Source organism: Cryptomeria japonica, chromosome 6 (assembly GCF_030272615.1).
Source record: "Cryptomeria japonica chromosome 6, Sugi_1.0, whole genome shotgun sequence".
NCBI classification, from domain to species: domain Eukaryota; kingdom Viridiplantae; phylum Streptophyta; class Pinopsida; order Cupressales; family Cupressaceae; genus Cryptomeria; species Cryptomeria japonica.
Genome location: NC_081410.1, coordinates 505,641,299 through 505,668,893, shown reverse-complemented (window position 1 = coordinate 505,668,893; position 27,595 = coordinate 505,641,299). Strand labels below are relative to the sequence as shown.

The following is a 27,595-nucleotide window of genomic DNA, read 5'->3' as shown; positions in this document are numbered from 1 at the left end:
TATATTCCTCCATGGAATATTGTTTTATAAAATTTACACTTTGTCTGTCCTTTTTTTTGCTCGGGAAAATCTTCATGATATTTCCAAGCAGGGTCCTTTCTAACCGGGAGTTTAGAAGTAGACATTGTATGATTGTAATGTGAAAATTGAGGCAAATAAAAAAGTCAAGGTTGCTGCAATAAGACATTATTACAAATACAAAAAAAATTAATATTTGAGAATTTGTGCATTGTCATAAATTAATATAAAAAAAATTGTACATTTTTTTCAAAAAACTAATGTAGGTACTAAGGCAGGGTTTGTAAATTTTTTTAGAAATAAATGTAGGGTTTGATCAAAATTTCAAACCCTACTTTTTTTTTAAAGAAATTTACAAACCCTATGGCTTACCTACATTAGATTTTGGAAGAAAATGTAAAACTTTCAAATGAAATGAATAGAAAATTAATTAAACAAATTACAATGAAATTTTTGCTTACAAGAAACAGAAAAAAACTCAAAAAGTCAATCTTGCCTCTTACAACAAGCTTGAAATGAGATGCAAACTCTTCCTTTCCAGCTCTTGATGCACCAAATGAAAGTATAATGCAGGCCCAATGTGATTTATGGATGAAATCTTGAGCTTATTCCTTGCTGTTTTTCCTTCAATGAACCCTTGTTTCTCCTCACAACTCACCTTTCTCCTCCTATTTTGCCAAATGAATGAAATGAAGTTCACTTTTAGGCTAAAAGCATAATATAAACAAAAAAAAATCAATTGAAAACATATTGTAAGTTGTGTTTTTTTTAAACTTAAAATTTCATGCCGCCGGCCGAGTTTGGGAGTCAGGACTCGCTAGACTGGGCCGAGTCCGAGTCCGAGCCCCCTGGACTCGCCGAGACTCACTCGGCTTGGGACTCGCTGAGTCCAGGCGATTCCCGTTTCTCTGATGAAAACCCTCTTGAGATTGATGGTTTCGGGGATGAAAACCTCCCTCGCTGGTTAGAGTGATTTCATCCAGGAGTCGCCAGTGAGTTGCAAAGTGGAGCTCTAGTATTATGGTTGCAAGCACAAAAATCTTTATTGTGTTTTGAGTTGCAGATTTTGATGTTGTTTGTTGAAGTGTTTATTGGGTTGATTTTGGAGAGTTGTTACAGCTAGGCCACACAATTTTAAGTATAAATCATATGTCCCTTTGCTGGCTGCTTCTACCGTACACTTAGAAGGACACTACAACCAGCGAGGTAACTGGCTACTCCCACTGTACACTAAGGAGGAGGCTACAACTAGTGGGGTTGCTAGCTGTACAACCTGGTATAGGCCGTATCATGACAGAAAGGAGGCACGATATTTTGCTGGGTGGAGCGCTTGGGTTTTAGGCTCTGTATCTTCTTGTTTGGTGGTGCTGAGATTATTCAATCTCTTTTCAAGTCCTTTGGTGATTTTGAGGAGCTATGATGATATTTGAGATGCTGTAACTGTTGGACCATTGTTATAACTCATAAGTTTATAACAGACTTGCACATGTCTGATTTTAGTTACCAAACTAATATATCCTTCTTCCAATCTGCTTTGGTGAAATTTGGGTGTGCATTAAGGTGGTTTTTCAACTTATGAATGTTTTTTGGTGTGTTGGGTATAAGTTGGTAGTGTTTTTGGGTAATTTCCTTGCTGTCCAGACCTGTTTGCAGTGTGTTACCTTGATATCATACCTGCAACCTACCTCAGTATCATCTATCAGAGGTATTCTACTTGTTGGGTTCTTGATTACATTGATTCTTCATGTTATTCAGCTTATTATGGAGTGTTGCAGTAGTTATATGAGTTGTATTGCTTTTGTTGTAGCATTATAAACTCTTTAATCCTGGTGAAATAAGTTGTTCACTGCCTAGATCGGCTAACCTTGCAGGTAACTGATCTTGGATTGCATCATGAACTAAGAACCACTTACGAGTCGTGGAGTGTTTCTTTTGTTCACCAGGTTAGTGTGTCTGGAGGTTGCTGCAGAGTTCCTTTTCCTTGTTTAGAACTCTATTGAGTTCTAGCCTTGACATTCTTTGTTTGTGCTTTGTCTTGAGACTTGGACTCTTCTATGCTTGTCCTCTGCTTGGCATTGGCCTCAAATTTGCAGGTGATACTGTAGTCTTCTCAAGGGTGGAGGTTTGGAGGAAATCCATATCTAGCATGTACTTTAGAATGAGATTATGCTTGGTCTCTTGAATGCATTGTTTGGAAAATAAAATATGGAAGATATTTGTCTATTCTTGCATACATTGGTCCTGCATTTGGTATATTTCTGTGAAATTGATGTATTGATCCTTGTAGTTCCCAATTGGGTAGTAGGTCTGTTTTAGGGCTTTAATGAAACCATTCCAAGTGTCTAGTGATTTAGATGCAAGCTTGTTCTTGTGGGATGTACAGTAGTTTTGCCACCATTGTTTAATAGGCATCAAAACTTTCAGAAGGGTGCAGATATTCTTTTCTCTTTTGGAGAAATGTTTATCGTGAAGTATGGACATATGAGATTAATCTAGTTATATAAACCATTTGCATCTATGTTTCCTTCCAAAATAGAGATTTATAGATGCACTTGTACCTTGTATAGTGTGCAACTATTGAAGGGTTTGTTGGAGGTAGAGCACTCTAGACGATGCTACATATGCTAAAGAAGTTGGGTAGAGTGATTGTTGATGCTTGTTCTATTGTGTGTGTACTGTTGTTCAAAGTCTTCATGCTACCATTATAACACATCTGCCATCATTCTGTAGAGTATTTCCATAGCATCTTTGGAGCTTTGTATACCATCATGGGTCATTGGATTGGAAGGTATGTAGAAGGGTCATGATTCTCGAGCCACAACTTCTTGTAATCTGACCTTGTTTTTATGGGTATACAAACTGAAACACGATACAGATGTGAACTTAAATACTGCTAGATGTGATATAAAGTATGTAGTATTTGACACCATTGATAGACATGGTTAGCAGACTAAATGTGCTATGGGCAAAGCATATGTTGAATGACAGAAGCTGAGAACTATATCAGAATGTAGAAACTAAGGAAAAGATGAATAATAGAAAATTAGACACTGCAATGGGAACTGTAATATGCATAGATTTATTATGCAATAGTTTTGTACAAGATTTGAGAGATCATAAGTCTGAATGCCTAAGCTAACATCCTGCTTTACCACTGACTGACTGACTTACAAACTTTTTGTTAGAAAGAATGATAGTCTACACTAATGTACATTTAAGAGGTGACAAATGGCCTGGCAGTTACAATGCTGTCTGCTGCTTTGTTGAATTCTGGTTAGGTTATTTTATGCTGCATTACCTGGGAATGGCATTGCAGCTGCCTGTGTAGAACAGGTCTGCCAGAACAAATGCCATCAGATTTATCGGCTAGGTTTGGAGAGGAGTTAGGCTGTTGTGGTACCACTCTGTGTTCTGCAGGTGATAGATGACTGAGCTGCTGATGGAGCCGTGCAAGCCATGTGATGATGGAATTCTCCTGTCCTAGATCCTTTGAGATTAGAACTTCAGCAAAGTTTCATAAACACATACTTTTTCTCAAGGTACTTCTGGTTGCTTAATCGCTGCACCAAGGTAATATGGTAATTGAAAGGTTTTTGAACAATATAGGATGGAAAAGTTGTTCACAAGCTTTTATAAGACATTTTTCTGTAGATGATTGTACAATAATATTCAACACAGCGCATTAAGGAAAATTAGATATTAGAACACTAGCTTTCAAGTTTCATGAATGTATCAGTAATGGTAAAGGTTTGATTAAATATGATTTATATTTTAATTTTATGATTTATAACCACCAAGTGTTCATTTCCTGCTTTTGTTCGCATCAATAATTGCAGGTTATAAATGCTCTTTAGTTTTAAAATGTTCATTTGTTGTTTTCTGTATCTCACTATTTTCCTTACAGGTTGTTAATGGTTTCTTTGAATCTGGAAAGCCTGTTAATGCTGAGGATGTAGGGGCTACAAATATGACAGCTCTTGGGGTAAGCATCTAGAAATCTTCCACTGTTGGATGCCTTTGCCTTTTTAAAAAAAATTCTAAGAAAGCAACTTTAATACAACATTATCCAGCTTCAAGTTGAGGCTTTGTAAAAATATTTCTTTTTCATTCTGCCAACATTGATTATATTAGGAATTTCACCATAAATGGAAATGTAAAGATCATTTTTTTGCAGCTAATTCCTTTGGGGACTGGCTCAGATTTTGCAAGAACATTTGGCTGGTTCGTGTAAACTCATTCTGCCTTTCTAAATGCAGTTGGAGTTCTAGAATGATCCATGATTATGACTTGCACAAAGAATTACTTTCAATACAGATTGATAATTTCTTCTTTAAAATCTTTTGTTATAACAGGAAGAATGATCCACATGAGGCCATTGAACGCATAGCTAAAGGTTATTTCTTTTCTCTTTTCTTCATTGTGAGGAAATATTTTTTGTTTGTTTGTTGGTATATTACATTTTCTCATTTTCCAAATTTGAAAATTTAGTTTGCCTCATAAAATACAGATGTGTGCTCTTATGATACTGCACAGGGCAGAAACAGAGGATTGATGTTGGTGTCATGGTTGGCAAGGATGATGAGTTGCACTATTTTTTGAATGTTGCAGATGTTCACTTGTAAGTATCAAAGTTTCCTTGATTGGAGTCTTTCATCTCCAGCTAGGCTTCTCAGGGCACATCACATTCAAAAGCTAACATGCATTATATATTTTTTGGATTGCTTAATGTATGAATCTGTACAACTTTACAGAAGTGCAAAGGCTGGGTTCTATGCTTCCAAGTACAAGAGATTTGGAAAACTATGCTATGTTATTGGTACCTTACAGGCATTTCTTACCCATTGCAATCAGGACATGAAGATCAAGGTCAACTACATTAGCATCACAATAGAGTTTTTTTTCCTTGTAGGCTCTGTTTCCCATTACATATGGTCACATAGGATCCTTGTTCATTGTATTTTTTCTTGCAACAGTTTGTGATTTATGATAATATAGCTAACTTTACTAGCTTTACATTCTTCTCAGATAGACAAAGAAGATTGGATATATCTTCCTGAAGTTACAGCTCTCTGTATAGGAAATGCAAAATACTTTGGTGGTGGAATGAAGATTACTCCAACTGCAGATCCATGGAGTGGGAAGCTTGAGGTGAAGAATAGAGAACTAACACATTGCTTTCTACGCTATTAATGATATCGTGTTTTCCTTGAGCTAGGTCTTGATTGTTAGTCTAAGTAGAATGAAATTGATTGAAATCAAAAGTCATGTACTATTGTTGCTCAAATCCATGTCGATTTGAAAGGCTTTATTTGGAGTGAAAATTGTGTTTCAGATATTGGCTGTTATTTTAGAGTCATTTGAGCATTGAAACACCTAGTAACTTACAAGTGTGTTACTTGTTTTTCAGGTTGTGGTTCTTCAAGATTTCAAATGGTATGACTTTATCTGGAAACTTCAGAAGCTCTACAAGGGAACACATTTATCAGAGAGAAATGTCTCTAGAATAAGGTAGTACTATCTAAAATTCAAGTTGATTTGTAGTTAAATTTTCCAACTGTTTTCTCAGTGTCCTCTTCACGTCTGTACAAGTGTATGGGAATCACATGCAGTTACATTTTGCTTTTTCTGAGTTTGAATGTAGATATGCAATTCTGATTGAAGCCTAAATCCAAATTTGCAACATCATATTCTTTCAATACACTTCTGTATTCAAATTGAAGAAAGAATCAAAGACAGCTACCATTTGGCAATGCTTCTATCCATATTTAGAAGCAAGTTCAAGATTGATGGTCAAGATTATATGAGAGGCTGCTGAAACCTGTGGTTTGATGTATTCTTGCTCGTTAGTGTTTAATTCCAAGAATTTTAGGAGCTAGCCAAAGGGTCTATGTGTATGTAAACTCTTAGGCTTCTCTAACAATGCCTTGACTATATTTGGAGGTTTGTCTCACTATATCCTGCAAAAAACAGACAAGGATGATCATTCAATTAAAGAAATCTTCGTGTGTATGCATTCCAGCATAAACACACAACAGGATTTTGCAGTGACAAAAGAGAATTTTGTCATGTGCAGCTCATTCTTTGCACAGGAAATAAAAAATCCTATGATTTTGCAGTGACAAAAGAGAATGTTGCCATGCACAGCTCATTCTTTGCACAGGAAATAAAAAACCCTATGGTCATTGTTCTGTGATGAGCACTAGGATTTCCGAAGGAAGTGATTAGCTTTGTGATGCCACATTGATGCAAGAGCATCCTGGGCAAATAGCAATCCGCTTCATTGAAAAATATGTTTGATTTTTTGGTTTTCATTTTTGGTTTGCACTTTGCAGCTATTGCAACTTGTGGTCGGTTAAGAGTAGATTGACATTGTTGTCATTTCCAGTGACAAAATGTCTCATTTTTAACATGGAACTTCATTGCTTGAAGATACTAATGCTGTTTTGGTATTCTTGTCGCTGGCCTAGTGAGAAAGAGAATAGTCGACTCATTTTAGACTTTAAATTATATTGTGTAAAAGGGGCCACTCAGAAACGAAAGGAATAAATAAGACAAGTGTTAATGAATAGGAGACTTCCCTCATGCCTTTATCTAGTTTTATCATCATTTCATTACTTGCAAATTTCTCTAAGAACCTGGGCACAGCAGTGGAAGGAGAAATGGCATTCTAAATCTTGCAGATGAGATGCCTTGGAAAGAGATTGGCCACAATCATTTTGGAACCAACCAAGCCAATTGAACTTCAGGGAAAACAATAAAAAAATGCAACTCTTTTAAAGGAGGCAGTGTTGGAGAAAGGGGCAGAACAAAGAAAAACATGGTAGATGGAGAGGGAATTTGGTGCAAGATTTGGTCTCTTCATTTGAGCAGGGAATACAAAACATTTTTGGTAGATTTAATGAGGTAGATAAAAAAAATCAAAAGGAGGTGTAGGGATACTAGGTAGCAGATAAGAGAATTAGTGGGTCTTCAGAGAGATGTTGGAGGATGATAGAGAGTTTCGATTGCAGATTTAAAGAGCAGATTGCAAAAGAGAATAGACAAGGAGTGTGTAGCAAGGAGATAGAGGTGCCTTGCTTCAGGGAGTGCATGGAGCTGAAGAGACAATAGAAAGAGCGCCCAAGTTGAGTGTAAGAAACAAAGTTTAGAGAGAGGAGAGGCACTTCAGCTGGGGAGTAATGGAAATATACAGATTTTAATGGAGTGCTTGGGAACAGAGATAAAATTGCAGTTTTCTTAATAAATATTGAACAGCAATAAAGAAAAGAAAAGAATGGAAGCAGTGGGAAGAAGAGACCAATTTTGCGCATGCATGGAGCAGAGAATAGACAAGCAACTGTGCATTGGAGATTCGGTGCAAATTTTATTTAAACATTTTGTATAGAAAATAAGATAAGAGGATAGGGCATTGGAAAACAGAAATACCTTGTAGAGACAGAGCAAGTGAATGAATCATAAAAATCTGCTTGTAATGCTATATCTTTGATATATCAAATTGAGTTAAGTTTTCTGCATGGCTGAGGTTTTAAGTGTAAATCTTTCAAATTCAATTGGATTTTTGTGTGTTGGTAGTACCCTATGGATTTGAAATCGAAAAGTAAGTTGCAGATAAAAAAGAAGAGAATGGGACGCCTACAATTGAGAGTTCAATAAAGAGGGGATGTAGCACCACTTTTATGAGGGTATGTGATGCCCAAAATAAGAGGCTTGTTAGAAGAAAATGTTCATTTAAAGAGGCATTAAACGAGGAATTTGCTGAGTTGATGATGTAGAGGAAGCTACAAGCTTTTGAAGGTAGGATATAAAAAGTTTTGAACAGACGTTGAGTTTGTGTTGATAGGTTGTGTGGGTTGACAACTCTATTGGAGTTTCTCAATCCTCATCTGCGTCACACATCCTTGTCCACAAAGACTGGGTTACTTTATTTTTTGCCCCAAATTCTTCCTTTTATAACAAATTTATTACAATGCCTAAATTGGCAGAAAGCTTTTCTTTCCCCCCTTAGCTGGTCTTTTCTTGATTCCCAGACTTCTTATTATTCCAACTTCCTGTTAGACTATATTTGGGACTAAGTTAACATGTAGGCAAACTGGATGGATGTTGTCATCCAATGGAGTGCTGGTAGCTATTGTTATGGTAAATCGATGTATTAAACCTCCTTAAATAGATTTACAAAGACGATGTTTCTAAATGAAACAATCGTGAACTGAAGACAGAAAAGGAAACTTCCTAAAGCAACTAAGATGACAATTAAAGAAACATTACATTATTTTAATACCCTTCCTTAATGGTCATCGTTCTAACTACCCTACAAAAGACATAATCTACAGGGCTTTTGGTCACAAATGCATAGAAGTCTGCCCCCTTTTGGTCATGAATGCATAAAGAAAGCTGCCCCCTTCTCTTCAAAACGCTTTGCAAAATGAGCTTGCTGCTGAGACCCTCCCTGATTTTGCAAAACTTCAATGACCAAGATAACCAAAAACCTTCCAACTTGATGTTGAGAAAACAAAAAACTGTCACCAAGATAACGAAAAACCTTCCAACTTGATGTTGAGAAAACAAAAAGCTGTCCCTTTAGCCAGAGACACCGGGAACAACTTTTCAAACTAAAACCACGATTTTGAGGAAAAATCAGCAAACCCTTGTGCAGATGATTGCCCTAGCAACTCTAGGTGTGATCCAAAAAGTTGCAAGAAACCACGATTTTTGTGGAAAAAATTGAGCAAAACCCTCTTTACAAGAAAAAATATGATTTTTGGGAGAAAATCACACAAAACCTAGACACAATTTTTGAGGAGAAAATAAAAAAAACTAGACATGATTTTTGAGGTAAAAAATCAATCAAACTAAGACACGATTTGTGAGGAGAAAAATCAATCAAAACCAGACAATTTTTGAGGAAAAATTATAAAAACCCATATAGATAATTTTTGAGGAAACTTTTTAAAAAACCCAACAGATAATTTTTGAAGAAAAAATTCTAAAAAAACTCAGAATATTCTTTTTTAGGAAAAAAAATTACAAAAAAAACCACCATTAATTTTTAATGGAGAAAAAATTAGAAAAACTAACACTAATTTTTTATGGACAAAACTTAGAAAACCCATTCAAAGAAATTTTTGAGGAGAGAAAATTATAAAACCCATACAATAATTTTTTAGGAATTGTTTTATAAAAAACCTCGTTTTTGCCGGCAAAAACCCTTAGTTCGCGGGCAAAACAACCCATGCACAGACTACAAGGGCTCACAAACAAGCAGAAAAGGCCCATGAACTAACAAAAACAGTCCATGAAAAAAAAAGGTCATCGCAGAGAGAAAAAACATGATTGCGTGTCTTCAACCAAGCCATGACCTGAAAAAAATCCATGAAAAACACACGGGTTAGCAGGGATTTTTCTCTCAAACACAGACACACGAACACCCATGAAATTGGCAGCATCAACAAGCACAAAAAACCCACGAACAGATAAAAAAGCACCAACGATTTTTTATTTTCATAAAAAAATCGAAAAACAAATTTCTGGAAAAATTCCAGATTAGAAGAGGCTACGAATTTTTGTTTTAAAAAATTCGCCAAATTCTGAAAGACCCCATTCGACCCGCTCTGATACCATGTTATGGTAAATCAATGTATTAAACAAAGGAGATGAAGGCTCCTTAAATAGATTTACAAAGACGATGTTTCTAAATGAAACAATCGTGAATTGAAGACAGAAAAGACAACTTACTAAAGTAACTAAGATGACCATTAAAGAAACATTACACTATTTTAATAGCTACTTGAAAGTACGATCCAATTTTTATGTAGGAATTAGGCATCAAAGCCTCTAATCTTTGGGTAGCAGCATGTACATATATGCATTTCAAGTGTAGCTTTTACAAGTGCTACAAATAATTAAATAGTACTAAGAAGGAGTTAATAACAAACTTGTATGACCAGCATGAGCCAAATCTCCTCTACAACTTGTTTTAATACACAAGCATTCATCAGATGTAAAAGTCTGTATATGAATCTGTATGATGATGAGCAATGCACCTGTTTTTTCTTCCATTGTGCAACACATCTCTTGGATAGTTACACATCTTTTGTAGTCCAAATTTCATGATTACAATACCAGACCCTGTACCTGTGGAGCTGAGATGAGAATAGAAAGTATTCTGTTGTAAGGAGGTTGAAGACTGATTATTTTGTTGAACGCTGTGTACTCATTACCCTCATGTAATGGAGATCTGTCCAATTGTTTTAATTGTTTTGTAGGCTAAGAGTTTGAAGAAATGTATGGACTGGAGATGTTCATATCAGGGATCACAAGGATAATGAGCTTGAGAATACTATCCAAGCCAGGATTTCCAAATGGCTATTTAATGTGCTGCTGATTGCTTGCATTCTACAGGGCTACGTTTTCTCTTGGACATACACATACTACATTGCAACAGTTTCACAACTGGTTATAGGAGAGATTTCTCCCTGCACACTACAAGAAGGCTAATATCTGAGCCTGTGCCCCAAGATGCATAGACTCCACATGACTCACACTTTTGACTTTCAAATGCAAAGCCAAATCCGATAGGAAAAGTCACATTTCCCTTAAATGAATGGGGAACATTCCTCATCAAAAGTTGCTTATATCTTGACCTACAAAGGAACCGGACTGTGGACAACCAGATTGTATGCTACAAGATTTGCAGCCATTCAACAAAAGAGTGGCAATAAAAACATTATATAATTCAGCTTGTAATTATACCCAAAAAGTCAAGCAGAAATACATCTTCAAAAGGCATGACAAATGATCCCTCTCACACAACTGCACCAAGAAATTAATATTGATCAAGATGTGGGATATTTGAACCATTGAAAAAAGTATTGGGGACATGGAGCAAGTAGGGGGTTATTAAAGCATTGAAGAGCTTTCAAGATGTGGAGTTTGTAATGTGGCAATTATAGGAGCATTGAGATATTTCTGACAACATCGCAGATTGATATGGATCTCTTGTGAAATTGGGATGCATGGTAAACAAATGGCATAAGTCGTAACCATAGCTTGCCAACTCAATGAGTCGCCAAGTACTTCCAAGGTTTTTTTGCCAGCAATTTTTTGCTACATATGCTCACCAGTGTCTTGAGATTTTAAAAAAAAAATCTCTGTTTTTTGGTGAGTACTTGATGAAAACTTGACGTGTCTAACAGCTTGACTCATTACACCAGCAGTGTGTCCAAAACATGCAGAGAATGCAGCCTTTTGCCTTTAAAAGCCCAATTTGGCAGGTTGAACACACACCAACATTAGAGCGTTTTAGAGCAAATTGGAAGGATTTTTTAGGGATTTTGAAGAACAATTTTTTGGAATTTCAGATTTGCACGAAGTCAGTTCAGTTTTTTTCAAGGTTGCTAGGAGACCAGTACTAGTACTAATACTATGATGGGAGACTGGTACCAGTACCTGTACGTCTATTTTTGATAATTAGGAGACAGTTGGAGGTGCCATTTGTTTTATAATATAACGTAATAATTTTTAGAAAGTATCATGACATTGAACTTTCAAAACAAGAACAGTGGTAAAGTTTAACATTATGACAAATGTCATTGTATCAAAGAGTCAAAGAGTTCACACTACATATTTGATATTAGATTACATATTGAAATTTAGAAATGTTGATAGTTTGATAGGCTGATATGCAAACAAAAAACAAAAACCAGAAATCTATTGTGTACACTGTTGGTATTTTGGATATGTTGATATGGTTTTGTCATTGATGCCAACACTTGTCATCGCTTGTCAAACACTTATCAGCACTTGGAGATTTTGGTTATGTTCACGGGCAAGACAGAGACTTATGCAAGACACTGGTATTTGGTTCACCGGCAGATTATATTGTTCACTGACACTTGGAATGACTTGAAAACTACTTAGTTATGTCGAAGACATTATTCGATCACTTGGTTTTGGCAATTTTGTTAATTGTTTATTCGGGTTTGCATATTTGCTGTTACCGGCAAATAGGTCCAGGATAAGCACCGACAGACTTATCTATTCCAGATCAGCACGACATGTTATGGAGATGATTTATTATTGTTGTAAATGCATTGAGCCGACATCATGCATCGGATATTGATTTACTTGTAATTGATTTTATTGTAATATCTTTTAGTGAGCCAACCTATTCAATTGGTCTTAGGTTATGGTATATATGTAAGATCTTATTTGTAAGATCGAATAGAGATAGGATTGTGAATGCGAAAAGGATCGCAATAAGGTATATGCGAAAATAAGCAGAGCTATACACGCATACATCATTTGAAGGTTGAAAGAAGGATTTTGTGACGACAATCAGAACTACACCGGTACTGAATCCAGCATATGAAGATGCTATTTTATGCAGTACATTATCATTGGATTTAACCATCCAATTGTAGTCAATGTGACTCATTTTGTGATTGAGCAGTGAGCTCTAGGCAGCTGCCTTTTCTGCATGTGCAGAATCCATATTGTAAACACGTACTATCTGCAGTAGTATCATTTGATTGTGGGTAAGGCTTCCCACCGTGGTTTTTCCCCTTACAGGGTTTCCACGTACAAACATTGGTGTTATGTGTTGTGGATGTTATTGACTTTTTGTTTCATGCATTAATCTTTACTGATATTGCAATTAACTGTTAAGACTGTCTACCGGCATAAAGTTTGGTTTACTGGTATTAAGCATTAAGTTTTGGTTAAGTTAATTCTGGTTGAATTTATTGGACAACTGATTCATCCCCCCCTCTCAGTTGTCTTCGGGACCTAACAATTGGTATCAGAGCCTAATCCTCTTTTTGCAGAAGTTTAACAGCTTGAGGAGATCCAATGTCTTATAACTATTTCAGGAAGGACAGTTCGAAACTTGATGGAACTAACTATGGCATATGAAAGATCAGAATGGAGACACACTTGAATTGCATTGGAAATGATATATGGGATTTTACAAAGAATGGCTATACTGCTCCTACTCAAGGTCAACCTAATCCACCTAACTTGGCCAAAGATGAGGAAAATGATTGCAAAGCAAGAGAAACACTTTTTAGCGCATTGTCAGATCAGCAAGTCATGGTATTGTCAAATAGATCTACTGCTAAAGCTATTTGGGACAAACTGGAAACATTGAATGAAGGAGATTTCACAGTCAAAATTGCAAAACTTGAATGCTTCCGGGTCAGGTATGAAAGTCTGAAAATGGAAGAAGAAGAAAGAATTTCTGCTTCTATGGAAAGAGTAAATGAAATTGTTTTGGGTATACAATGTTGTGGAGGAACGTTAAGTGAAGATGAGATTGTTTCTAAAGTTTAAGAGCTTTGCCACCGGCATATAAAATGAAAGTTATTGCTATAAATGAATAAAGAACAATGCCTAATGCATCAGTATCTAGAGACACTTTGGTTGGAAAACTTTCAGCTTTTGAGCTTGAAGAATTTGGTCCTGTTACTACTATCAAGACAGATCTAGCTTTTAAGGCTTCATCGTCAACTGCAGCATCATCATCATCACATGATAAATCTGATTGGAAAGCCTTCTATGCAAGAGAACTTGAAGCACTATTTGCAAGGAAAATGCCTAAAGGTCCAATTGGAAGTAAGTATGAAGGTAAAACACCCTTTAAATGTTTTAATTGTAATAAGATTGGTCATATGACATCTAGATGTCTTGATAGACATGCAAGATTAAGAGAAGAAGCTAAAAGAACATATAAGCCTAACCCTGATTATCAGAAATACAAGTTTAAGAAGAATAGAGACAAATCTTGTTATTATGCTGATGAAGGAGTTACTGATGATTCTGATGAGGATCTGACAGACAATGGATGGGCTTTTGTTGCTATAACAGAAGATCAACCGACACCTATTGTTCAACCGGTAGAGCAGGCCTTGGCAGCTAAAGTTGAAGATAAGGATGAATGGATTATTGATTTAGGATGTTCACATCATATGACTGGAGATAACAGTAAATTTTTAACCTTTCAGGAATACAATGGAGGTCTAGTAAGATTTGGAGATGATAAAGCTTGTTTGATCAAATGAAAAGGCACTATATCTTTTGATGGTAAGCACAATAGTGATAATGTTTACTATGTTGAAGGTTTGAAGCATAATCTTTTGAGTGTTGGTCAATTAGTTGAGAAAGGATTTTAGTTACAATTCAAGAATGGTAAATGCAAAATCTTAAATAGAACTGGTTTGGAAATTGCAACCGGTAATCAGACTAGAAGTAATATCTTTCATTTGAACAACAATGAGAAAGCATGTTTGATTGCACATATTGATGAAAGTTGGTTATGGCATAAGAGACTTTGTCGTGTAAATTTTGATTGCGTTGTGAAAATCAGTACTACTAAGGCAGTTAGAGATTTACCTAAGATTGTTAAACCTCACAATCCGGTATGTAAGGAATGTCAATTTGGAAAGCAAGTTAGAGCATCTTTCAAGAGTATTCTGGAGAAGTCTAACAATGTTCTTGATTTAATTCATAAGGATTTATGTGGTCCAACAAGAACTAGAAGTATACAAGGAGATAGATATTTTATGCTAATCATTGATGAGTATTCTAGAATGTGTTGGGTTACTTTTCTCAGAGAAAAATCTGAAGCATTTGGAAAATTCAAACTATTCAAAGTGATGGTAGAAAATGAAACCGGCAAGAAAATCAAATGTTTGAGATCAGATCAAGCAGGTGAATTCACATCTAAGGAATTTAATGCATTCTGTGAAGTGAATGGGATCAGAAGACAATTGTCAGCACCCCGGACACCCCAGTAGAATGGAGTTGTGGAAAGGAAAAACAGAACTATCTTGGATGCAGCCAGAGGTATGATATTAGAAGCAAATCTACCTCATATATACTGGAGAGAAGCGGTCAATACAACTGTTTATACATTCAACAGAGTTCACATCAGAGGAGAAACTAGTAAGACCCCACATGAACTATGGTTTGGTAATACTCCTACTCTTAAATATTTCATAATATTTGGAAGTAAATGCTATATTAGAAGAGATGAGTATATTGGCAAATTTGATCCTAGAAGTGATGAAGGAATATTTCTTGGTTATTCATCTAAGAGCAAGGCATATAGATGTTTTAACAAAAGATTGCAGAAAATTGTTGAAAGTGCAAATGTGCAAATTGATGAACAATTTAGAGGAAATTCAAGGTACACAAACTCTGAACCGGCAATAGAGATAATCACAAATGAACCTATTATGAGTACACCGGTACAGAATGGTGATCTAGTTACACCGGCATTACCTGGAGATTCAACAGTCATTGAAGAGCAACAACAAGTTAAAACACCTTAGTATGTAAGATTGAATCATTCTGAAGATCAGATAATTGGAAACAAATTTCAAGGAGTTATGACTAGAGGAAGATTGGCAAATGAGGAGGTATGTCTTATTTCTCAAATTGAACCTACATCAATTAATGAGGCATGTGAAGATAAATATTGGATTAAAGCAATGGAAGATGAATTGGAACAAATTGAAAGGAATAACGCTTGGTCATTAGTTCCCCGGCCTAAAGACAAAAATGTAATTGGAACTAAATGGGTTTTTAGAAATAAACTTAATGAAGATGGCACGGTAATTAGAAACAAAGCAAGATTGGTGTGTAAGGGATATTCTTAGAAAGAAGGAATTGATTACAATGAAACCTTTGCACCTGTAGCTAGAATTGAGGCAGTAAGACTTTTATTGGCTTTTGCAGCACACAAGAACTATAAAGTATATCAAATGGATGTTAAATGTGCATTTCTGAATGGAGATCTTGAAGAAGTTTACATTGAGCAACCTGATGGATTTTCTTTGACAGATAACGAAGACATGGTTTGCAGGTTAAATGAAACTTTATATGGATTGAAACAAGCTCCTAGAGCTTGGTATGCAAGATTGGACAAATATCTTTTGAAGCTTGGTTACACAAAAGGTAATGCTGACAACAACCTATACTAAAAAGTGACCAATGATGACATCTTGGTTATTGAAGTTTTTGTTGATGATATAATCTTTGGAGGAGAAGATGGTTTGTGTCGAGACTTTTCTAACAAAATGCAACAAGAATTTGAAATGTCTATGATTGGAGAGATAAAATTCTTTTTAAGATTGCAGATTTCACAGACTGATAAAGGTATATTCCTATGTCAATCTAAGTACTTGAAGGAATTACTAAAGAAATTTGGCATGGAAAACTGTAAACCGGTAAGCACACCTATGACTACAAATGATAAATTGTCTTTGAAGGATGAATCTACACCTGTTAATCCGACTAGATACAAATCTATGATAGGAGGTTTACTGTATTTAACACAAACAAGACCTGATATTATGAATGCAGTATGTATTGTTTCAAAATTTCGAGTAATCCTAAAGAAAATCATGAATCAGCAGTAAAAAGGATTTTCCGGTACCTACAAGGCACTACAATTCTTGGTTTATGGTATCCTAGAGATGAAAATTTTGAATTATGTGCATACACGGATGCTAATTGGGCAGGAGATGTGGATGACAGAAAAAGCATTACCGGCGGAGCATTTTTTCTTGGCAGCAGACTAATTTCATGGTTGAGCAAAAAAAAATAGTTGTACAAGTTTATCAACAACAGAATTAGAATATGTTGCAGCAGCAACCAATTGTACACAGGTATTATGGATCAAGCAAATGTTGAAGGACATAAAGGTGAATTGCAAAGAACCTATAACTATCTACTGTGATAATATAACAACAATTGATATATCAAAGAACCCGATACTTCACTCTAAAACTAAACATGTTTCTATCAAACTGAACTTTCTAAAGGAGAATGTTGAAGCAAAAGAAGTGAAATTGGTTTATGTGAATACTAAAGAGCAGATTGCAGATATCTTTACAAAGCCTTTGCCTAAGGAAACATTTGAGTATCTCAGAGAGCAACTTGGAGTCCTATCCCCACCGGTAGAGACTTAGACAGTTGATGTTTGTCATCAACCGGTAGAATTAACAGAGAAATCTTTTTCCGGCTTTGATGAGGAGAGCTACTTCTCAGGGGGAGTAGTTGGTATATTGAATGAGTTAGTATTTTGTATTTGGTTTTGTATTGTTTTGACATTTGATGTCAAAGGGGGAGAGATTGATATGGAAAAACACATGGATAACACATATTATTCCTAGGGGGAGAGATTACTACTTTGGGGAGAGAGATTATGCATTTTGTTAATGATCTCTTTGGGAGATTGTTGGTTTTTGGTTTTTGGCATTTCTGTTTTGGCACTTTGATGGTTTTTCCATCGTGTTGCCATCAATGCCAAAGGGGGAGATTGTTGGTATTTTGGATATGTTGATATGGTTTTGTCATTGATGTCAACACTTATCGCTTGTCAAACACTTATCAACACTTGGAGATTTTGGTTATGTTCACCGGCAAGACAGAGACTTATGCAAGACACTGGTATTTGGTTCATCGGCAGATTATATTGTTCACCGACACTTGGAATGACTTGAAAACTACTTAGTTATGTTGAAGACATTATTCGATCACTTGGTTTTGGCAATTTGGTTAATTGTTTATTCGGGTTTGCATATTTGCTGTTACCAGCAAATAGGTCCAGGATAAGCACCGACAGACTTATCTATTCTAGATCAGCACGACATGTTATGGAGATGATTTATTATTGTTGTAAATGCATTGAGCCGACATCATGCATCGGATATTGATTTACTTGTAATTGATTTTATTGTAATATCTTTTAGTGAGCCGACCTATTCAATTGGTCTTAGGTTATGGTATATATGTAAGATCTTATTTGTAAGATCGAATAGATATAGGATTGTGAATGCGAAAAGGATCGCAATAAGGTATATGCGAAAATAAGCAGAGCTATACACGCATACATCATTTGAAGGTTGAAGGAAGGATTTTGTGAAGACGATCAAAACTACACCGGTACTGAATCCAGCATATGAAGATGCTATTTTATGCAGTACATTATCATTGGATTTAACCTTCCAATTGTAGTTAGTGTGACTCTCATTTTGTGATTGAGCAGTGAGCTCCAGGCAGCTGGCCTTTCTGCATGTGCAAAATCCATATTGTAAACACATACTATCTGCAGTAGTATCATTTGATTGTGGGTAAGGCTTCCCACCGTGGTTTTTCCCCTTACAGGGTTTCCATGTACAAACATTGGTGTTATGTGTTGTGGATGTTATTGTCTTTTTGTTTCATGCATTATTCTTTACTGGTATTGCAATTAACTGTTAAGACTGTCTACCGGCATAAAGTTTGGTTTACCGGTATTAAGCATTAAGTTTTGGTTAAGTTAAATTTGGTTGAATTTATTGGACAACTGATTCACCCCCCCCTCTCAGTTGTCTCTGGGACGTAACATACACTTCTATATCATGATCATCTATATCAAGGTCCTCAGCTATGGTACTCTCCAATTACTCGCCACTCTCAAACTCAGGTTCCTCTGTTGGTAGTAGATGTGATGGTAAATCACTAAGGCCATCTGCTTCAAGCACTTCATCCACCATGGCTGCAACCTCTCCATTAGGGGAAATCTGGTCTTATTTCTCTTAAGGACCCTCTTTATATCTAAGATCTACAAAAGAGAGAAGGAAAAGTTGGCTACTTGTGAGAGCAATCTTATTGCAAATGATTGCTCTTGAGGGGTTTAACCTCCATGGATCTGCCACCACTCTATAGTGTCTTTCTTTGCATGCATATCATATAAAGCTTCCACAAAAGAAAAATCACCATGCCCATGTGAAAAATTACTCCATTGACTCCTCATGGTTGAAGGACCATCACCTTGGCCTTAAATCTTTTTTATTGCAGCCCAAAATCCCTTCATTACTCCTGTATCCCAATATGGAGCCCTCTTATTGGTCACTTGCTATGTCACAAGGTTCAAGTTTGAGTTTGTGCTCGACAATAGTAAAATTTGGATGAAGTTCAACAAGGGGAAAAAAAATCGATATTAAATTCGTTTTATATAGTTTCATTGTAATTGTAAGTAATATATTATATCCACAATATTGTCAAATAATTTAACATGGTAAATCACTATGGCATTTTAAAAATTTTCCTCGAATATAAGTACAATTTTGTGTGTGTGTGTGTATATATCATAGTAGCATTAATCGTTTGGGGAATTAATCGGCAAAACAAAAGTATAAGATTTTTTGAAAAAATCGGGAAAAAATCGGATTTACAAAAAAATGTAAAAAATTGCAAAAAAATAATCAAAAACTATATTTTTTAATATTTAAGGGCATTTCCATGGCATAGAGATATTGAAAGCAAATAAAATAGACTTCAACATGTGAATTGTAGAAAATAGTTTTTTCGTTGTTTATATGCACATCATAGTTGTCAAAATGTTACTTACAATACAATTCATATAGATTTTTGTTGTTTATATGCACATCATAGGTGTCATATAGTTTGTGATGTAATTGTTTGTGACTTTGTACAAAGTTAACCAATAAACTAACTAAAAACTTCCAAAAAATTCAAAGGTAAATATTTAATAGACTATATATAGAGGATGAAGCATGTTTTTAAATGAAATTTTTGTATTTAAAATACAAATGAATTTGTTGATATTAATTAAGAATTTATAATTTTTTTAATTTATCTAATATATTTTTTTATTATCCTTTATAGATTGTTTAAAAAAATACACGTTTTTGTGTAATAAATTATTATTAAATAATATGTATTAAAATTATAAATGAAATTGATTGAAGTTCAAATCAACTATTAAATACTGTTTTGTATTATGAAAACACAAAAATGGGTATTCTATAAAGATTACTAATAAAAAATATTAAATAAAATAAAAAATTATATATATATATATATATATTTTAATAAGTAAATAGTTGCAGAGGGGCAGCACCCTTGTATTAATCAAAAAAGAGAATACAAGGCCTGATTCAGTGAGAGCGGTAGGGGGAAAGAACCAAGAAGTAAACCCCCTACCTTAGCTCTATTCCTTAAACAAAGAAAAAACCAGCAATGAAGGTTGGATGAGAACAAGAAATCAGATACCAACCTCTTAACGGTAGATAACAGAGGCTTTAAAACAAAAACAGACAAAAATCAGAGAAATCGGAGAAAACAATGACAACCGGAGTCAAAGGGAGTCTTCAGAAGCACTATCCACAAGAGCATGAGCTGCATCCAGGACAATAGGGCATTCAGTGCCACAGTTCGAGTGAGCCGCCGATTCTGCCTTCTCCCTAGGGAGTCGATAGTCGTTTGGGAACCACTCCTCACCAAGCCCAAACCCCCAGTCATTACCAACCACCAAGTCTCCATTCTCTGAAATCCCAAATTCATCAGCACTCGCTAGCTCTTCATCACAAAGAAATTTTGCCCTCCATTCCGACGTGAAGCCGTTTTGGATGCCAACCGCTTTAAGCAGGAATTCAATGTTCCTGGTAATGACAAGCTAGGTTGCTTGAAGAGAATCAAAGTCCAGGGAGTTAACAATCACAAGCTTCCTCACCTCCGCCCCATTACCTAAGGTCATATAGTAGTTTTGGGGAAGCGAAATACGTAGATTGGCATCAATATTATCCAATACAGCATCAATCTCCCCCAAAAGGCGATGTTTAAACATCATTTGAGTTAACAGTTTTGCTCTTTGCTTGCTAGTACCCATGTATAATATCATTGCAAGGAAAAACGTCGGGATATCGGCATTGGCTCTGTACTTGTGATAAGCCATAAGGAATTCCTTTCCCAGAATCCTCTTAAGGCTGTGGAGAATAAGAGGATGTCGAGAGAAGAGGACCTCCTGCAGAAGTCTATCTGTGATTTCGCCCGGGAAAGCCATCTGGCGACAAGTAGCTTCAAGGAGAATTGGGGTCTCCATAGCAAGTCACCGAGAAAAGAAAGCAACTGTTTGATGGAAAAAAGAGGGCATTCCATTGTTAAATAGCAAGACATCAAACCAGAGAATACGACACCCTGCAAGTAGTTCATGTCAATTGAATACACACACGTGTGAAATGCCAGTGTCCAAGCAGCATCTGAGCCAAAGCTTGTCAACTTAATGTCGACCAACTTTAACCATCAGGTGATTATGAGCAAATCTTGAAAGGATCTAGTCGTAACTAGATATTAATTAAAGTACACTTATTTCCAAATGCCACGGGGCCCAAACTGGCACAAATCAATGATGACGGCAATGTGTCACATCTCGGTGACAAGAAGAAACCTTAACAGGATATCAAGTTAGTCAGTCGGTCTAACCACCGGAAACCACGACCATTAGGTTGAGAAGGAGAAAAGCGGCACCGGGGAGCAATGCACCTGTTTGCACCACAACCGGTGATTAAAATAGAGAGAAAATTAATCAGAAAAAGAGAGCGCAACCAACAAGAGACCCAACCGGAGAGTACCCCCCTCAATGAGATAGTGAGGATACCATGTCAATCGGTGGAGGCGATACAATGTCACCAACCGGCCCAACAGAGAACCATCATCTGTAAGGAGCAAACAATCGGTAGAAGCCACTGCCGACAAACTCAACCGGAAACCATCATTGCTTGGTAGGATAAGCATGCCATAACACCGGTGGAAGATCAGGGGGGGTCACCAACAGCTAGCACCAAGTTAGAGAGTCTATCAGCCTCTCCATTACCTTCCCTATAGATGTGGCTAACTCGAAATTCATCAAAGGTGGCTAACAGCACCAGAATCGGTTGAAGCCACTGGTTAAGGCACCAACTAGGGATGTTATTACAGCGGATTGCATTAACCACATTTAATGAGTCTCCCTCCAGATGAATTCTCTGCACCCCAAGCTCCTTCCCTAACTGAAGACCTCTTAAAGTCGCTTTGAATTCTGCTTCATTGTTAGTAGCAACTCCAATCTTTTCAGAGATTTCTTTTATGCATAGACCATCAGAGTCCCTCAAAATACAACCAATACCACTTTTACCCGGATTTTCTGCAGAAGCACCATCTAAGTTTACCTTGCTCCACCCAGGTTCTGGCGCATCCCATTTCACCCCCACTCTTGGATTGCCCTGATCCACCAGGGTTGCCAAGCCAAAAAGCGGTGGAATAAGTAAATTTGGGAGAGCCAACTTAATCTTACAATCCCAGTCCATGTACAAATTCTTCTTTAATGATTTGGATTGAGTAGCCTCATTCAGGAGCTCAGTCAGGTGGATCTCAATTTTCCCACAAAGAGACATTAAGCTCATCTCTTTACCCTGGAAGATTCTACGATTCCTTTCTTTCCAAATTTCCCAAATCAAAAGCGATGGTAGGATATTTAAGCAAAACAACAAAATAAGCCTTTCCTGCCGGTTTAGGCCATTGTGAAAACCACTTATCCAACCCTGATGGGAAGGAGCCGAAGATTCTCAATTTTCCCATGAAATGCCACCAATTGTGGCTGGAGAATTTGCAGTGGAGAAGTAGATGATCCGCAGTCTCTTCATGCTCTAGACATAGAGTGCATCTGCTGGGTCCATTGATACCCATTGAATAGAGCCTTTCTTTAGTTAAGATCTTTTTTTGACAAGCCAACCAGGCAAAAGACCCTGCTTTGGGAAGGAGGTGTTGATGCCAAAAAAGATTAACAGGCCAGTCTTTTTTGTCTATGGCTGCTTCTTTCAATTCGTAACCAAAACATACTTTGTATTTACCATCAGAGGAACCGCACCACCTAATAATATCCTTTTCAGGGGAAGGGAAAATAATCCTTTTGCTGAGAATGTTGGCAGACAAGTCTTTCTGATGTTGATCCAAGTCCAGGAGATCCAAGGAGTTCCATTTCCACTTAGCAATACCATTTTCTTGGATAGGATAACCATAATCACAGATTTTATGCCTCCAAAGGCGACAGGTTTCTACCATAATAGGTTGCAGTGAGGGATTGAGACATAAGGCATCTTCACCAGCCTAGGAGTCAATCCAAAAGGAGGCATCCCTACCATTCCTGACATCCCAGGTAACCTGATCACTTATGATTTCCCTGCTATCCACAATAAAATTCAAGATGGCCGAGCCTCTGGGGGGGTTGTTTATAGTGAGAATCCTTTTTGGCTCCAGGGAGTCTAGATGTTCATGTTTTAGAAGCCTTGCCCATTTTTGCTTCCCACCACTACAAATTTCCCAAACCAATTTTGCACCCATAGCTAAATTCATAATCGAGATTTGGCGAATGCCAACACCCCCTGCCTTTTTTGGTTGGCAGATCTTTTTCCAAGCTACCAAAGGAAATTTTTAAGTAATATGAACAAATTCATTTGTATTTTTAATACAAAAATTTCATTTAAAAATAATTTTTTAATAAAATAATTTTTTGATAAAAAATATAATTAAAAAATTCCATAAATTTATGAAACAAAACAAAGATTTCCAAAACCAAATAAAAAATCTGAAACAAACTAAAGGTTTCAAACGATTTATGAATTTATGAAATGATTTCTTAGAATGCCGCACATTCTTCTGCCGCACATTCTTCCTCCAAATTCGTTTGCAGAAACCCTATTTGACATTGCGTTGCTCCTTGCAGAAACCCTTGTGATTTGCCGATTCTCCTCTTTCATGATCAGGGATACCGCATTTCGTGATCAGGGACACATTGCACGACATTATTCATAGAACTTTCGCGACATTTTTATTGTTTTGCAATTGTTTTAGGGTTTTCTTGTGGTTTTTAGGGGTCCGATTATATTCGCGATTTTACACATGAAATAGACGCGATTTAAACGAGAATAAATCATTGAAAATCGGGAAAAAAACGTTGACTGATTTTTTCCGATTTTTTGGGGGAATTAATCGCCTGTAGCGCCGATTGCCGATTAATCGGGTATAATCATGATTTTTCTCGACTGTTGCTTCTTATATAGTTTATTTTACATAAAATAAAAAATAATTTTACACTTATATTTATATATTATATTTATTATATCAAATTGTTATTAAAAAATAGCTAATATATATAGAAATAAAAACAATATGTTAATATAATAATATTTAAAATTATATAAAAACATAATATAAATACAAATATTAAGAACATAAAAAAGACAATGTAATAAATAGTATATATACTAAAAATATATAAATTTATATATTTTGTACAATATAAATATATAATTCAATTTATTATTTATATCAATAAAATAATAATTAATAAATATAAATAAAAAATAATATGCTACATATAAAATTATATTAGAAATATGTAAAAACATATGCAATACAATTAAATAATATAAAATAAATAAATGTAATAAAAGAAATAATGTTAAAAACATATTAAATAATAAATCTAAGAGATAAACAAGCATTTGCAAATATTATTAATGGAAAAACTATCTACAAGGAAAATGGAGAGTATCAAATGACACTCACAAATAATATGGTCGACGGATCATTTGGTCGCCTTACTCCGTTTTCTTATGGGCACTCCTTCACCCCCATCCCCATTTGAAAAATCGCAGAAGAAAACCTCCTATAGCGATTCAGCAAACAAGTGGAAGAAAATCTAATTTTTTTTATTTAAAAACTTAGCGCCTTTTGTTTGTATGAATTTCTGGTAAAGTTTTAAAGTCCACTAGATTTTGAATTCCATGGATGAAATTCGACGAACTGTGTGACTAAGGTCACTTGTATGTAATACCATTTAGGATTTAAGGCATAGGCAGCACAATGAAGACGTGTGTTAAGTTTGTTCCATCTTCCATGTATCTTTCAATTTGTCAAAGGTATAAGAGAAAGATCTTTTGCATTTGTTATTTTCTTAACTCTTTCACACATAGAATCTATTTTTTCATAAATTTCTCCTAAACATTGCTTGTTTGAATTTACAAATTTGATCACCTCACATACGAGCTTAATAAAGTCCACAACAAATTTAACATTAGCCCAAAAATAGTCATCAAGGACCATACCTCTAACCTCATTTGAAGTATCTATGTAGATTGTCTCCAAGTTGCTCGTGCATCACTTTTAATATGGAAAACAAAGCTCCTTTGTCTTCACAAAGACGGTCAAGAAGAATAAAATAAGAAACAAACCATGTACCAATAGGTTTGAGAAGTTCCACAGAAATTTTTGATAAATGGCTTGTGCGTGGTGATGGTTACATATGAGTATTTGTATTTTTCTGCCCTTTTCTATGAGATTTGAAATCCACTGGAAGTTGCCAATATTTTTGAGTGCATTATTCAATGAATGCACACAATATGGTGTCGAAAATATATGCTTGTACTTTTTTTGCACCGACATGCCTATTGCTTTACAAACAAGGGCATCATTTATAACAACTTGGACTACATGTGATGCCCCCACCTCCTCGATGCCGTCACATAGCTGGTTATGAAGATACTCTACATTTTCTCTTGCCCTACCTTCAAAAAATAAGGCCCTTTGTTGCATATTACCATAATATTTAGTGGACGATTTCTAGCATTTGTTAACCAATCCATCACAATTATTGCATCCTTTTGTAGCCCACACTCTTTTCATTGGTGCAGTTTATTGCTCTAATCAAACTTTTTCTTTATCAATTAGAGTAGTGAGAACCTTTTCATACCCAGGTGGTTTATACCTAGATGGTCCATTATTGATGGCTTGGACCATCTCTTCGTAGAAAGGTGAGCAAGCAACATTAAATGGTATTCCACTTACATAAAAGAAGCGTGCAATCGCTTCTCGACCTTGCACATCAAATAATCTTCCAATAGGATTTGAGCTGCCAATGTGTGATCCCTTGCAAGAATATTTTGCTACTACATCTTTATCTTTTGTTGTCACATGAACATTTCTAGAAGATACATCCACCTTTGACTCAATTTTTTTTTTGAGTTGTAGTGTTTGTTCTTGTTGTTGAAGCATGAGAGCTCAAATTAAAATTTTCCATCAACTCTATCTTTATCCCTCACAACATCATATTGTTCTACCTCATTTGGACAAGGACTAACACCTTTTCTAGATATGTGAAAGAAATGAGCCCTCACCCTCGTGTAAGTCCCTTGCCATGATGTCTCACAAAACTTACATGTGATCGTGGTTGTTCCATCTATACCCTTCGGCTCTGGAACACAATTACAATACTTCCACAATGGGTACAAGCCTTGTTTTCCTCCACTTGACATTCTAAACAAAAAAATGAAAATTATTAGGTTTGGCAAATTGGTAGCAAGATGCAACATTTGAATTCAGAATATTTCAAGAACTTTTGAAACGTCTGCATAAAAAAAGGGTCTCTATCCTTGCATTTTGCAATTTTTGAGTAACATTTAATGGCAATGCTTAATTTGAGTTTGATTGTATAGATTTGTCTTTTATCTAGAGACTAAACATTGACGTACTTATTAAATTCAGGCTGCAACCTTGATTTATATGAATGCAACCCTGATTTAAACGAATGCCATGATTGGGAATACTCCTTGGTGTCCTGCCCCACATGAGATTAGGGCTTTATCCGACAAGTCACAGCACTAAATAGCCACTTAATCCACACCTTAGCAAATTGGGCCGACCCTATCTTGGTGCCCATGAAAGGATTTAAAAAATAAAATAAATTTGCATTTAATAGGCCGACCCTAGTAAGAGACAACACCCTTGGTGCTGGCCAACCTGCCTAGGTGAAGGGCCACATTTAGATAGGATAATAATTAAATTAAATTTAATCTGTTGCAAGGCCGACCCTCCCACGAGAAGTCACCTCCTTTGGGCCAAGGAGTGTTTGGGGCTATATAAACAAATTGAGTGGAGGAATCAAATAGCATGTATATCCCATGGATGGCAGAATCAGAGCAGATCAGAAAAATAGCAGAAATAGCAGATCAGAAATCCTTATATACAAATACATACAACCTGCAGGGAAGATCAAATCAGAAAAGGAAGAAACATTAGATCTCAGGCATCCAACACGATTTGGTATGAATAGATGAAAACAATATAATAATACACACTTATATTATCCATGCACTTACAATGTTGATGCATTTATAAACTACTTTCTTGGAATAATCTGATATCCATGCACTTCATATCTTTTCAAACATGCTCAATGTATATTGATAGTAAAGATAATGCTGCACAATGTTTGTGTATTGTGATGCATAATTTGTATGTTATTGATGTCTCCAATTGTGGTAGAGGGATAAGGGGCACAATAGGGGGAATGGCGAAAGATTCCTCACTAAGTATGGTGCCTTGTAAAGATGGTGAAGGACCACATGAGGCCAAGGAGGATAAGGTCCTAACCTTGGGCCTAGGATTGAGTCAAGGGCACCCTGTTGCAATCTTCCCTCCAAAACCTATGGGGGTTAGTTATTGAGGTAGACAAGAAAGGGGATCCTCAATCATAAGGGGAGAGAAGAATAGCATGATGGAGGGGAAAAGGGATGCCACCTCATGAGCATGGTTAAGAACCACATGGGGCCAAAAGGGATAGGGTTTCTGCTCTTGGGCCTAGGGCCAAAGATATTTAGGGCACCTCATCATGACCATCCTATCTCCATCCTTGTTATGGTTGAGCCTATGAGATCATTTGGATCTATGTGCAATAAGTGTGTATCTCCTTTAACCC

At 36.1% G+C, this 27,595-nt stretch overlaps 1 protein-coding gene across 3 annotated transcripts in view; it reads left to right on the top strand.

Moving 5' to 3' along the window:
- LOC131052756 (sphingoid long-chain bases kinase 2, mitochondrial) overlaps nt 1-27,595 on the top strand; it is a 66,462-nt gene that overhangs the window by 16,863 nt on the left and 22,004 nt on the right. For 2 of the 3 annotated variants that reach the window (XR_009107502.1, XM_057987354.2), the window contains exons 5-11: nt 3,923-4,000; nt 4,193-4,239; nt 4,371-4,411; nt 4,552-4,636; nt 4,770-4,923; nt 5,044-5,166; nt 5,426-5,526. Coding sequence is in view for 2 of the 3 variants with exons in the window: in XM_057987354.2 (XP_057843337.1) it covers nt 3,923-4,000; nt 4,193-4,239; nt 4,371-4,411; nt 4,552-4,636; nt 4,770-4,923; nt 5,044-5,166; nt 5,426-5,526 (629 nt within the window). In the remaining variant the exon portion in view is untranslated. The remainder of the gene's footprint in view (nt 1-3,922; nt 4,001-4,192; nt 4,240-4,370; nt 4,412-4,551; nt 4,637-4,769; nt 4,924-5,043; nt 5,167-5,425; nt 5,527-27,595) is intronic. The other variant, XM_057987355.2, reaches the window with a different exon arrangement.